Raw genomic sequence first — 12,986 nt, 5'->3', positions numbered from 1 at the left:
GTCCATATACCGTTGTAATTATTATAGACATTGGATAACTACAACCGTACCTCTGTAAAACGGAAGCCATGCAAAATATCAATAAATGCTGTTGATTTTTATCATTTGGAAAGTATAACAAATTAGGTCAAGAAAACTTTTGGTATTTTATAAAACGGGCACCTTTAAAATGAATAATTTTCTACAATTAAGATGGAACCAAGATATTCTGTGTTGTAAGTTAATATAAAATAACTTCCGCGTCGCTCATTGCTCTTGTCCTTCTGCCCATTTCAACGCACACTGTCGAGTGACCGCTGTGGGCGCTGTGTGTCCATATACCGTTGTAATTATTATAGACATTGGATAACTACAACCGTAGCTGTTGTTTCTTTGTAGTCCCCTGGTGTACGCCAACCCCGTGAGCTGCAACCTGACGTCGCTGTTTGCACTGCTGTTCCGCGACGCACTCAATGAGTACGCGTACGCCGCCGAGCTGGCGGGAACCAGCTGGCAAATCAGCAACTCGAAGAGCGGCATATCTGTGAGTCTTTACGTCCTTCTAGATAAAACTACATTTCTATATCTAACAGTGTCCGGTATCTATAATGTCCGTGTCTATTAGCGGTGCGTAGGTTCAGCCGGAATGAGTTCTTGAACCCGAGTCGTTTGCGGGAAGCGAATCCCATTCCTATTTCTTTTTCAAATCAACCACACTTCCAGAGAGCTCGGACCCAATGCCTCTTTGTATTTACCGAGTCCCCACGCATTCGCTACACTCGCGCGAGTTCTGTCGAGTGAGTGGTGACACTTCGTTCCCGGCCCCGTTCGAGGCGGGAATCGTGCGTCATACAGTTGTCTATTGTGTCCGGTGTCTGTAAATAGTGTTTTCGTTTATTCTCGGTTTGCCATCTTTTTCATGCTGGATGCGAGTCGCATCCTACGTGTGAGCTCCTTGTCCTAACTATTATAGTCATAATTGATTCAATTGATGACTGCAACATGGAGTCAGTAAGAATCCAGCATGCGCAGCATGTGTTAGCGTGTGATGGGCATTTACTTGTTGAATTGGATACAGCGTCATCATAAAAGGTGTGTAGTGTATTGAAGTTGACTTGTTGTTCCCAGCTGCGGTTAGAAGGCTACGACTCGAAGCAGCACGTGCTTCTCGACAAGATAATGGAGCGGCTGGTCTCCTTCAAGGTGGACCCTGCGCGCTTCGAGGTAATGAAGGAGATCAACGCACGCAGCTACCGCAACTTCAAGGCGGAACAGCCGTACCAGCACGCCGTCTACCACCTGGCGCTGCTGCTCACGGAGAATGCATGGACCAAAGCCGAGCTGCAGGAGGCGGCAGAAGGTAGCTAAAATATTTACTTTATTTTCACCGTTTGTGCATTTCGGCAAAGTGTTTTTGTAGATGCGGTGAGATGAAGCAATTCAGTTATGTACAATAAATAATGTATATTTCTTAATATTCATATGTATAAGCCCCGAAAACAGGCGTTAATTAATAAATATTTCTGACCGGTACCTATATATAATTGTATCCTCTCTGCTGCCCACCTGATTAACTGTTAGATTTTTGTTTCAGCAATGACCGTGGAGAAGCTGGAGGACTTCATTCCCCGCCTGCTAACCAGTATCCACGTGGAGTGCTTCATTCACGGAAACGCCACAAAGGAGAGGGCGTTGGAACTAACCGCACTTATTGAAGACAAGTAGGCAATACTGATACAATGCATTACACATTGCTACTGAAATCACGAGACCCGCATGTCAAATGTCAACTTGGAGAGTTGGTTTCACTGTTTTGTTCATAGCATTGCTCTAAAGCACACGCATAAGCTAGCACGATAATGAGATGAGTTTATAAAATGTCAGCAACTTGTGCCTTCATACAAATGTAGTCGGCAAGATGCTTGAATCCTCGAGTATCCAATACTTGTGTATCTCTGTAGAAGAAGAGCCTTTTCCTCCATATAAGCTTAGGCACATTCCTAGCAACACTCCTTCGTCCTACAAGTTTATTATAGGAAAGCCTCTTTGGTGATGGACCATTCTTCTTCCCTTCTCTCTCAGAATTATCTTCTTCCCCTCGTTCTGTTGGGTTTGGGGGCCCATCGCCTCCAGTCCTTCGTCTATAGCAGGTCCAGTCTCTCCTCGCTCAGCCTCTGAAGTTATTTCTCCTAATTTTACCCACTAGATGTCTTTCCTTATAAAATATTAGTGCAACTAAATATACAATGTTCTGATGTTCACGTTTCAATAAAAATGTATTTGATGTTTATTTTAGAATTCCGAAGAATGCAGTTCCGCTTTTACCTCAGCAGCTGTTGCCAGAGAGAGATGTTCAACTAGAAACAGGTTAGGCTTATTTAATTTATTTTGCATTTACAATACAGTTGAAACCGTTAATTCCAAATCCACAGGACCTCAAAAACCATATTTAATAAATTTAAAGGATTTATAAACTCAGATTCAGATTAACGGAATTATGTATGTGATTTATTTTCAAACAAATTTTAATGCGTGGACCCAAATAAATTAACTGGGTTCTTCTATACTGTGTTACCCATCGACCTTTGGTTACCATCGATCTCTGATAACACGTTGACCTCTGATTGCATTTATTCATTCCAAGTTAAGTCTATTTCATGATGTTGTTACGTTGTGTAGGAAGCCACTACAGATATGAAGTGGACCACACCGTCCACAAGAGTTCCTGCGTCGTGCTGTACTACCAGTGCGGCATGCAGTCCACGGAGTCTAACGTCCTGCTTGAGCTCACCAACCAGATCCTGTCGGAGCCGTGCTTCAACATCCTCAGGACTCAGGTAACAAACTATTGGTGACCGAATAACTCATCAAAATGACAAGTTTAACACACCTTTAAGAAATTATATCAACAGTCCTGAATAACCATGTCGGATGTGCAAATTTGTAGTTTTGCAGTAGAGATGTTTGAAATTTTGTTTCTGCATGTTTTTGAGATCAAGATCAAGTGTTGTAAACATCATGGAAACTGATCGGCGATGCGGTCTGCCGCGACCAGCCGGGCGAGGTCATTGTCACTCACGTCATCGAGACTTTAAACATGGCGTCACTTGTGTAGGTGTATGCATTTTGTAACAATAGATTAACGCTAGATATAAAACAGGATGTAAAAATGACAGCTACAGCAACTGTTTGGTTGTGAGATTTTTGAAACTTAAAATATTTGTCTCAGGATCATGGCTTATTAAAAAAATATATAATTTACCTTTCGAATGCACGCCGTTAGTAAACTTTAAAAATCATTGGTATTTAGATCTCTCAAAATATGAACAAAAGAAATACACCTTTCAAATATAAAATAATGTCGACACCTACTTTATCGCTTGGTTCCCACAATCAGTTGAATCACTGAACATGAATAATTTTACACATTACATTACGCAGGATTATTTAGTACGTTTGATTGTATTATGTAATAATATCTGATTCATGCACTTAATTATTGATTGTTTGATAAATCAATGTAATTATGACTTGCAGGAGCAATTAGGTTACATCGTCTTCAGCGGGATCCGGCGGAGCAACGGAGTCCAGGGCCTGAGGGTGCTGGTGCAGTCAGACAAGCACCCCAGCTACGTGGAGACCAGAGTGGAAGCTTTCCTCGAACACATGAAGGTAACCAAGCCAATGTTATGCGGTGATCTTCTCGCGTATGGCAGAAACGGGCAGTACGTTTGATAGATTCCCCTATCTTAACCGGCAGATTGCATCTTTAGAGCACAGGCGTAGGTAGGTATGCTGTCCTTGTTCTACCGGTATTACAACGGAAGATGCTCCGAGGAACTAGCGTCATTGATCCCCTGAGCACCGGTGCATAGTCGCGAAACATGCGCTTAACATTTGTCACATGAGAACGGGTTGCTTCTACGACACGTTCTCGAGTTTAACAGCTCGACTGTGGAACAATTACCCAGCCTCTGTGTTTCCTCTCTCCTACAACACGGGGCTGTTCAAGACCCATGTTCACTCCTTCCTCTCCTCAAAAAACCCCCCACGCAGCATCCCCAGAGGTGAAGTAGGCCTAAAGGGAAATTATTTTCCTCAGGGCCTCCTGTGTGGAGTTAATGTAAGCTATGTAGTATTTTCATAAATATGTGAAAATGTTTCTGGTCATTAAATAGTAATAATAATGAGTGCTTCTTACAGGCAAATATCCGCGACATGTCGAACGAGGAGTTTGAACGCCATCGGGCGTCCCTGGTGGCTCTGCGGCTAAAGCGGCCCAAGCACCTCGGCGGGCGCACCGGCTTGCTCTGGTCCGAGATCGCCTGCCAGCAATACCACTTTGGCAGGATGGCCGTGGAAGTCAACGCCCTGAGGCAGGTCACCAGGGAGAAACTGATGGAATTCTACGAGGTATTATTGATTTGTAATAATATTTAAATATCTTGCTGGTCTTCGTTACGCCTCGATCATCAGCCCTGTGTATCAACCATGTATTATGGTGTTGTTCCGTTTGCAGAATATGATAATGACCAACTCCGCAAGCCGCCACAAGCTGGGCGTTCACGTGATATCCAGCGCAGAGGGTGGTGCTGGACATGCTGATGCGCTCAAGGCGGATGAACCTAGCAATGAGACAGTACTGCCGGCTCCTCAAGATACTTCAGAGGTATGTTCTTTAACCAGTTGAACATTTGTCGTTTACCGGTGAGCGTCCTCTATTATAACCGAACTCGGCAAACAGTTGAGCGCTCTCATATAATCTGTGCTAGAATTTTTTGCGTTGCAATCTTTATGCTTCGAAAACTGTGACAAAATTTAATTGCTTGCTCTAATAACACTGATTCTACTTTTTTTATTTCATGAATGTAGGCTCTGACTGTTTAAAGAAAAAAATTATCTGTGTATGTCATTTTCATTCATCTAAATTTGAAAGCTTATCACGGTCGTAATTTCTTTGAAATAACACTTAGGATTATTTATTTATTCAGAAATATTAAATCCACACTATACAGTAGAACCCCGTTAATTCGAACCCCGATAATTCGAAAAACGCATAATTCGAAATTTTTGCCAAAAAAATGAAAAAATTTTTCATACAAAATTTTTTTTAATTCGTAATTCGAAATTTATTTTTGTCCGTGCACGAAAATTTGTTCGTGTAATTCGAAAAAATTTGATTTTTGTGAAAATATAATTAAATCTAAAAGTCAGCCGTGGCGGTAAAACGCCGAAAAATGTATTTTTACGTGGTTATACATCGTCCTAATAAGTATTATCATTTGGTAAATCTGAATTGATTTACACTGGAATGTCGTACTTTTTCAAATATATTTCAAATATCTGAGTTTGAAGGGCCGAGAAAATACGTTTTATGCGGATATATGTCGTAGTTTTACGAGTTTACACCAAATATCTGAATTTAAAGGGTCGGCCGCGACGAAACTCGGCCGCGAAATTTCGATTTACGCGTAAATGTATCATATATTTACGAATTTTGTTTCTGCTATCGTGGTACGACAACACGCCGTCAGATGGAATGCAGGAAAACACTTCTTCTTCTTGACATATAAATTTATTAATTTACAATATAATTGCAGAGGATCTTATTTTCCTCTGCTAAAACTTAAACTGAAAGAAATAAAGGTCTAGTTTCCTCTATTCTTCAGTTTTCCCTAGGTTTACATAAACCTAGTAATTATCTCACGACTGACTGCCTAGGTACGCATGTACCTACCAGTTATAGCAACACTGCAATACTGTGTCCTGCGTAGGTACGTCTGTACCTACCAGTTATGTGAATACTCTAATACTGTCCTTTTTCTGGGAGGTATCTGTATTTAAACTAAATTCTGAAGGACATTTTACCAAAATAAAGATGTTCCACCCGCTCGTTGGCAAACAACATTCTTAACATAAATAAAATGCACTTTAACTATTCTTAATGATACAAACGTGACTTAAACAATACAAATATTTTAAAGGAATTATTGGGAGATGAAACTTTATTTGGGGTTTTTATTACTATGGGACAGGGGTGGGAAAGGTATTGGCAAATATTTTTAGGCATAATGGTTTAACTAGGGTCATCATAAAATAGATAGCGCACAGCTCTATTTGAAAACTGCCGCCGCTTGCAGTAAAATGTCACCAATTCTTAAATCATAAATGATACACAAACAAGACAATATGTTTATAAAAATACCAGGCCAAAGAATTGTTTTATTGTAGGGTCGAATCTGCAAATGTGGGAAGCTACACTAGCTTTAAAAATACGAACTGTGAGAATGCGCCTGAAGGCTAAATTTTACTGAGCAATATGTAATAGTCGCATTCTGGAAGATACATACCTCCTCCCGTGAAGGTACTTCACAAAATAGGCAAAGAATGCGACTGTTATCTTCATTAGGTACCTACTCTACTGCTTGTCTACGAAAATTACCAGTTAATTTTATTAAAATATCTGAAATACAAATATTTATGCTACTCTTAAAACTAGAAATTCCGTGGAATATGTAAATCTTATGACTAAAAATTGTGTATGTAGTAGGTAATGTCTTAAAACTAGAAATTCCGTAAAAAATGTAAATCTTATGACTAAAAATTTTGTAGTTGGTAATGTCTTAAAACTAGAAATTCCGTAAAAAATATTTATCTTAGGACTAAATGGTTGTAGTAGGTAATTTCGCATTCACCTCCCCCCGTGAATTCATTTCACCTAGCGGATAAAAAGAATGCGATGGTTGTATCTTCAATACTGCTACTTTAGTAGCCGGTCTGCGAAACGTACCGTGATTTGTTTGAATATCTACAACGCGAACTTGTCCATCGGCTCCGGGGTATACTTTTACTACCATACCCTTTGGCCAGGTATTCCGGGGCAACGTGTTGTCACATAGGATAACTACGTCGCCTACCTTTATAGGTGGTATCACGTCATGCCATTTAGAACGTTTTACCAGTGTAGGTAAATATTCTTTTACCCATCGTGACCAAAATTGGTCGGCAAAAAATTGTGCAATACGCCATTGCTTTTTTAGGCATAAATCGCCGTGATCAAAGACCCCTACGATTGGGGTGTCATATTTATAACCTAACAGGAAATGATTTGGTGTTAGACTTTCAAAATCCTTGCTATCGAGAGAAACGTGTGTGAGTGGTCTACTATTAACTATATTTTCTGCTTCTAACAGCAATGTGTGCAAAGTGTCCGGGCGTGGTGCTTGCTCGCGTAATATGGCGTAAAAGGTAGTTTTAATTGATTTTATTAGACTTTCCCAGGAGCCTCCGTGGTGAGGAGATCCTGGCGGATTAAATTTCCAATTTATTTTCCTTACCGACATTTCGTTATTTAATTTGTCCTGGTTTAGAGATGATAATGATTCTGATAATACCTTATCAGCACCTCTAAGGTTTGTTCCATTATCACTCCAAATAGTTAGCGGGTAACCGCGCCTAGCAATAAAACGTCTGATTGCTAGTATGGCGGAATCCGTAGTCAGGGAATCCGCGATTTCAATATGCACGGCTCTTGTTGATAAACATGTAAACAAAACACCGTACCGTTTTTCATTTCTGCGCCCTATTGTAACTATCATGGGACCAAAGTAATCCATGCCTGTGTGTGTAAAAGGACGTATATGATGTTGTAACCTTTCCATAGGTAAACATCCCATTAGAGGTGCCTGTGGTTGGGCTCTCTTATTTTTGCAAGTTTGACATAAATATTTAATTTTTCTAATAGACTGACGCGCATTAAGTATCCAATACTTTTGTCTTATTGCATTTAAGACGTGTTCAACTCCACCGTGGCTAGACATCTCGTGAAACTGTGTAATTAATAATTGAGCTAACTTATCTTTATTGTCGAGAATTATCGGGAAGACTGTACTTAATTGTACGTCTTCAATCGCCGCAATTCTACCCTGTATGCGTATTATTCCATTTACATCTAAATACGCACTTAATTGTCTTAATCTACTATCTTTTGGCAATCTTTCGTTTTTGGATAAAATTATAATTTCTCTATGAAACGTTCTTTTCTGAGACTCTTTTATAAGAAAATGTTCTGCTGAAGTTAAGTCATCAGCAGTAAGAGAATTATTTTCTGCTTGTTTGCCTCTACATTTGTTAATGAATTTAAAAACGTACGCTGTAGCTCTTAATAATCTTGAATATTTGGAGAATTTATTTAAGTCTATGAAACATGCCGCCGATGTGGTGAGTAAGATAGCCGATGGTTTTAACTCTAATAGTTCTTTGTTTATGCTATCACACTGTTTAGCCAAATTCTCTTGCGGCCATACTTCTGGAGGTGATTTTAGGAATTCGGGACCAGAAAACCATCGTCCCTCTAATCCTAAATCTGTCATTCTAGTATCTCTGGTAGCCTCATCTGCTATATTATCTTTAGTTGGAAGCCACCGCCAGCATTCTGAACCAACTGTTTCATCCAACTCACCTAGCCTATGCGCAACAAAAGGCTTAAAATTTCTTGAATCAGATTTTAACCAGCACATTACGGTTTTTGAATCTGTCCAAAAATGTTTCGAGTTAAAGGTGAGCGTGTGTTCACCGATTATACATTTATATAATCTACTACCTAAAAGGGCTGCTTGCAATTCTAAGCGCGGAATTGACATCGGCTTGATTGGGGCTACGCGGGTTTTGCTAGCAATAAAATTTACGAAGACCTGACCATTAGCATTTTGAACACGACTATAAGCTACACAACACATTGCCTTTTCGCTCGCATCACAGAAAATATGAAGTTGTCTGTCTACGGCGTTTTCACCATCGCATAAAATCTCGTAATACCTAGGAATTTTAACTTTACTTATTGACCTTAAGGCTTCCAACCACTGAAGCCATTCATTAAAATTACGATCATTTAATTTCTTATCCCAGTCAGTACCCGACCTCCATACATTTTGCAGTAGTATTTTAGACCGAACTGTCAGGGGTGCTAAAAACCCGGGCGGATCGAATATTGTCATAATGACTTTCAACATCTGCCTTTTCGTGGGTCTTTGCTTCCCAGAAATAATATCCCCGGGAATTTTTTTGAAGCTTAGATCGAATGACAATGTGTCTGAATTTGGATCCCATTGCAAACCTAATGTTCTCTGTATGTTTTCCTCACCTTGTTCGAAACAAACAACATTCTTCGACCTGTGGGCTACGGGAATGTTTTCTAGCGCCTCTGGCGCGTTACTTGCCCAGCCGGTGATATTAAACCCGCCTTGAGCATGTATGTATGTAATATCTTGTATTAATTTCTTCGCACTTTCTACTGAATTTACACTATCTAAATAGTCGTCCATGTAATGTTTTGTTTTTATTGCTTCGACGGCCTGGGGAAACTGAGATAAAAATTGATCCGCGTTTTTATTTTTTACGAATTGCGCCGAACAAGGTGATGATTTTGCGCCAAAAATCATTGAATTCATAGCGTATACAGACGGGGCTACCTTACGATCTTTTCCTCTCCATAAAAACAACTGAAACGGTGTATCTTCATCAATAATTTTAATTTGTAAAAACATTTCTTGGATATCGGCGGTAAATGCAATTTTATTTTGCCTAAATTTAAAAAGCATTCCTAGCAGAGAATTATATAGATCGGGCCCGGTTAAAAGCCTATCATTCAAAGAAATTCCCTTTGATTTTGCCGCCGCATCAAATACAACCCGCAGCTTTCCTGGCTTATTTGGGTTGTAAACAGCAAAATGTGGTAAATAAAATTTATCCGAGCTATCCGGATACCTACCACTGAAATTGAATTTTTTTGCATATCCTTTATCTAAATAATGTTGTATTTTGTTGCAGTAGGCTTCCGCAAATTCAGGGTCTTTGTCCATTCTCTTTTCTAAAGTTTTTAATCTATTTTCCGCAACCTGAAGACTATCAGGAAAATATCTTTCTTCTTCCTTCCACAGCAAACCCGTCTCCCAATGACACCCCTGACTAGCGCGTTTTGTGGTACTTTCTAACAGGGAATATGCACGTTTATCATCTTTGCATATTTTCGGGCTCACTACTCCCATCTCGTCTATCTTAAAACTCTCTTTGATAATTTCATGCAATTCGCTATTTTCGTTATCCTGAACATGAAAATTGAATTCCACACTATTTCCCGTTTTATTTGAAATATGGCCGAGCGCGACCCAACCAAGCTTTGTATAAGATAATGATACTTTATTTTTATCTCCCTGAACTATTTTTCTGGAAATAATTAATTCCCAGTTGTTTTGCCCAATTAACATTTGGGGTTTTACATTCCTATCAAAGCGAGGAGCGTTCTTTAAGTGTTTATTACTCGCAATGTAAGAATTAGATAGCGCCATTTGAGCTGGTATCTTTAAATCCCGAACGGTTCGAGCACTAGCTATGTACGATTCTACTTCGTTTTTACCTTTTATTTTTACATTTATTGACATAGAATCCGCGTTGTTGGAGCTCATTTCATTGACTCCATGCAATGAGAGGTCACTAACTGGTCCAGACAAACCGATTTGTTTGGCTACTTCTTGGTCTAACAATGTGACGGTTGACCCATCGTCTAATAGCGCATGAATATCTCGGCTTCCGAGTGGCCCGTATACCGTAATCGGAATAATTTTTAAAAGTACTTGATTACTTTCCCACGTGTTTGTGACAACTTCATCGGTTTCCACCCGATTGTGATTAACCAATAAATCATGAAATTTTTTGTTTGGTGATTTTAAATTTACTTTACAATTAAAACGGGAATGTCCGTACCCTAAGCACTTATAACAAACATTATTATATTTAGCAATTTCCCATCTTTGCGTTATTGGGACATTTTTAAATTTCTCACATTGCCAAATCTGGTGTTCTCCTTTGCAAACACAGCACGGTGGTTTTCCATTATTAGTGGTGTGATAAAGGAATTTTTTTGACGTATCGTACGAACGTTCGAAATGATTATTTTTGGATGCATAAGGCCTATTAAAATTTTGTTTATTTTGATGTTGATTAGCTTGCCGTGGATGATAATTATTACTATACTGCTTGAAATGGTTATTGGAAGCGAATTTAGTTTCATTACTGATTTTAGAATTAAAACTTATTCCTGAGTCACGTGAATTAATTACGATTTCTTCCAGCCAAAGTGATAAATAGCAGAGTATTGGCTGTGTTGTGTTCCGCCTATCTTTGTCTGTAAGCCACAACGTTCGTAGTGTACTAGGTAGTTTACCGATTAATGTCGATAACAAATCTGGATTGTGCAAATGTCCGATATTTTTAAATGATTTTAACATAGAAATTAAATTTTTTACTTTACAAGAAAATCGAATTATGGCGTCTGAACTGGTATTCTCATCTAATTTACTTAAATTTCGGATCTCACCAATAGTTTTTTGTATGATGTGATCCGTGTTGCCAAAAATATTTTCTAACGTATTTATTATTTCCTTGACATTGCAAGGAGATAATAGAAGGGAAGAAACCGCGTCACGCGCCTCTCCTTTTAACGCTTTTTGTAATCTATATAAATTTTCGCTGTCAGATACTTTTAAGAAGTCTGTGGTATGATGGTATATTGATTTGAATGCAATCCATTCAATTGGATTGCCGTTAAATGTGGGAAGATCATTAACTTTGGGCCTGGTATTATATAAAGACATTGCCTTACCAATTGATTCCGCGAGACGGTCTTCAGTTATAGCAGGTGTTGGTCCCTGGAATCGGCCCTGCGACTCTGGCCACTGTTGCCCGTCGCGTTGCTCTGCTAAGTTGAATGGCTGCTCTGATGTAGGCAGCTCCCAGTAGCTACTGCTTGGCTGCTGATGCTGCGTCGACTGCAGCTGAAGAGATTGCCCTACTAAGGGCTGCTGATGCGATGTTCCTCTGGGTGGGAGTAGCTCGTACCGCCCGCCCTGCTGCTGCTGCTCCAACCGCTGTCCCAAGTGCAGCGGAAGAGCCTGCTCTGTCCGAGGCTCCAATTGCGATGGGAGAGTCTGCCCTGCCAAGGGCTGCTGCTCTGAGGATCCTTTTGGTGGGAGTAATGTGTACCGCCCACCCTTGTTCTGCTCCAACCGCTGTTCCAATTGCAGCGGAAGAGCCTGCTCTGTCCGAGGCTCCAATTGCGATGGGAGAGTCTGCCCTGCCAAGGGCTGCTGCTCTGAGGATCCTTTTGGTGGGAGTAATGTGTACCGCCCACCCTTGTTCTGCTCCAACCGCTGTTCCAATTGCAGCGGATGAGCCTGTTCTACCCGAGGCTCCATTTGCGACGGGAGAGTCTGCCCTGCCAAGGGCTGTTGCTGTGCAGTTCTTGTGGGCGGTTGCAGTGATAACCGCCCATCATGGAGCAGTTCCTGTTGCTGCTCCATTTGAACTCGAAGAGGCTGTTCATCGTGATCTCCAAGTTCTGATGATGAACTGTGATGTGACTGGTCTACCCAGTCATTGACTCTATCCTCGAGAGTCCGTTGCGAAGTCCTTGATGCAGCTTCTAAAACGAGCGCCGCATGTTGCTCCTCTGCTTCCAAGACTGACATTGCTGCAGTCATCTTTGCTTCGGAAGCCTTTGCTTCCGCGACCATCTTTGCTTCAGCCATCTCCGTAAGTAGGCGGGCCTTTTGTCTCATGATGTGCACCCTGGTTGCTGAAGCTTTTATTTGAGCCTCCATCCAGCTGCTGCTGGTTCCCGCCTTACTGCCGCAGACAGATGACGTCTTTGAGTGTTGTCCCGCTTCCATGATGCTGCTGTTCCCGATGCGGCTCGAAGGACCATATGTTTCTGCTATCGTGGTACGAGAACACGCCGTCAGATGGAATGCAGGAAAACACTTCTTCTTCTTGACATATAAATTTATTAATTTACAATATAATTGCAGAGGATCTTATTTTCCTCTGCTAAAACTTAAACTGAAAGAAATAAAGGTCTAGTTTCCTCTATTCTTCAGTTTTCCCTAGGTTTACATAAACCTAGTAATTATCTCACGACTGACTGCCTAGGTACGCATGTACCTACCAGTTAT

General features: G+C 40.5%; 2 protein-coding genes across 2 annotated transcripts in view; one reads left to right on the top strand and one right to left on the bottom strand.

Annotated features, from left to right (window-relative positions):
- LOC149408725 (insulin-degrading enzyme-like) overlaps positions 1–8,356 on the top strand; it is a 39,233-nt gene extending 30,877 nt beyond the window's left edge. Inside the window, exons 14-22 of the mRNA XM_089650476.1 lie at positions 379–523; positions 1,108–1,339; positions 1,574–1,700; positions 2,276–2,346; positions 2,659–2,816; positions 3,517–3,651; positions 4,183–4,392; positions 4,499–4,648; positions 8,264–8,356. Of these exons, the coding sequence (XP_089506602.1) occupies positions 379–523; positions 1,108–1,339; positions 1,574–1,700; positions 2,276–2,346; positions 2,659–2,816; positions 3,517–3,651; positions 4,183–4,392; positions 4,499–4,648; positions 8,264–8,356 (1,321 nt within the window). The remainder of the gene's footprint in view (positions 1–378; positions 524–1,107; positions 1,340–1,573; positions 1,701–2,275; positions 2,347–2,658; positions 2,817–3,516; positions 3,652–4,182; positions 4,393–4,498; positions 4,649–8,263) is intronic.
- Positions 8,357–8,377: 21 nt separating this feature from the next.
- Positions 8,378–12,704, bottom strand: LOC149408724 (uncharacterized). Its single transcript, XM_089650475.1, has 2 exons — positions 10,017–12,704; positions 8,378–8,440 (listed from the first exon to the last, which is right to left on the bottom strand). The coding sequence occupies exons 1-2, from the start codon at positions 12,702–12,704 to the stop codon at positions 8,378–8,380; spliced, it is 2,751 nt and encodes a 916-aa protein (XP_089506601.1).
- Between the last annotated feature and the right edge of the window lie 282 nt (positions 12,705–12,986).

The sequence above is a fragment of the Hesperophylax consimilis genome, unplaced genomic scaffold (assembly GCF_061612785.1).
Source record: "Hesperophylax consimilis isolate HC1 unplaced genomic scaffold, BYU_Hcon_1.0 scaffold_104, whole genome shotgun sequence".
In the NCBI taxonomy this organism is placed as follows: domain Eukaryota; kingdom Metazoa; phylum Arthropoda; class Insecta; order Trichoptera; family Limnephilidae; genus Hesperophylax; species Hesperophylax consimilis.
Note: the sequence above shows the minus strand (reverse complement) of the source record. Positions and strands in the feature narration are given on the sequence as shown.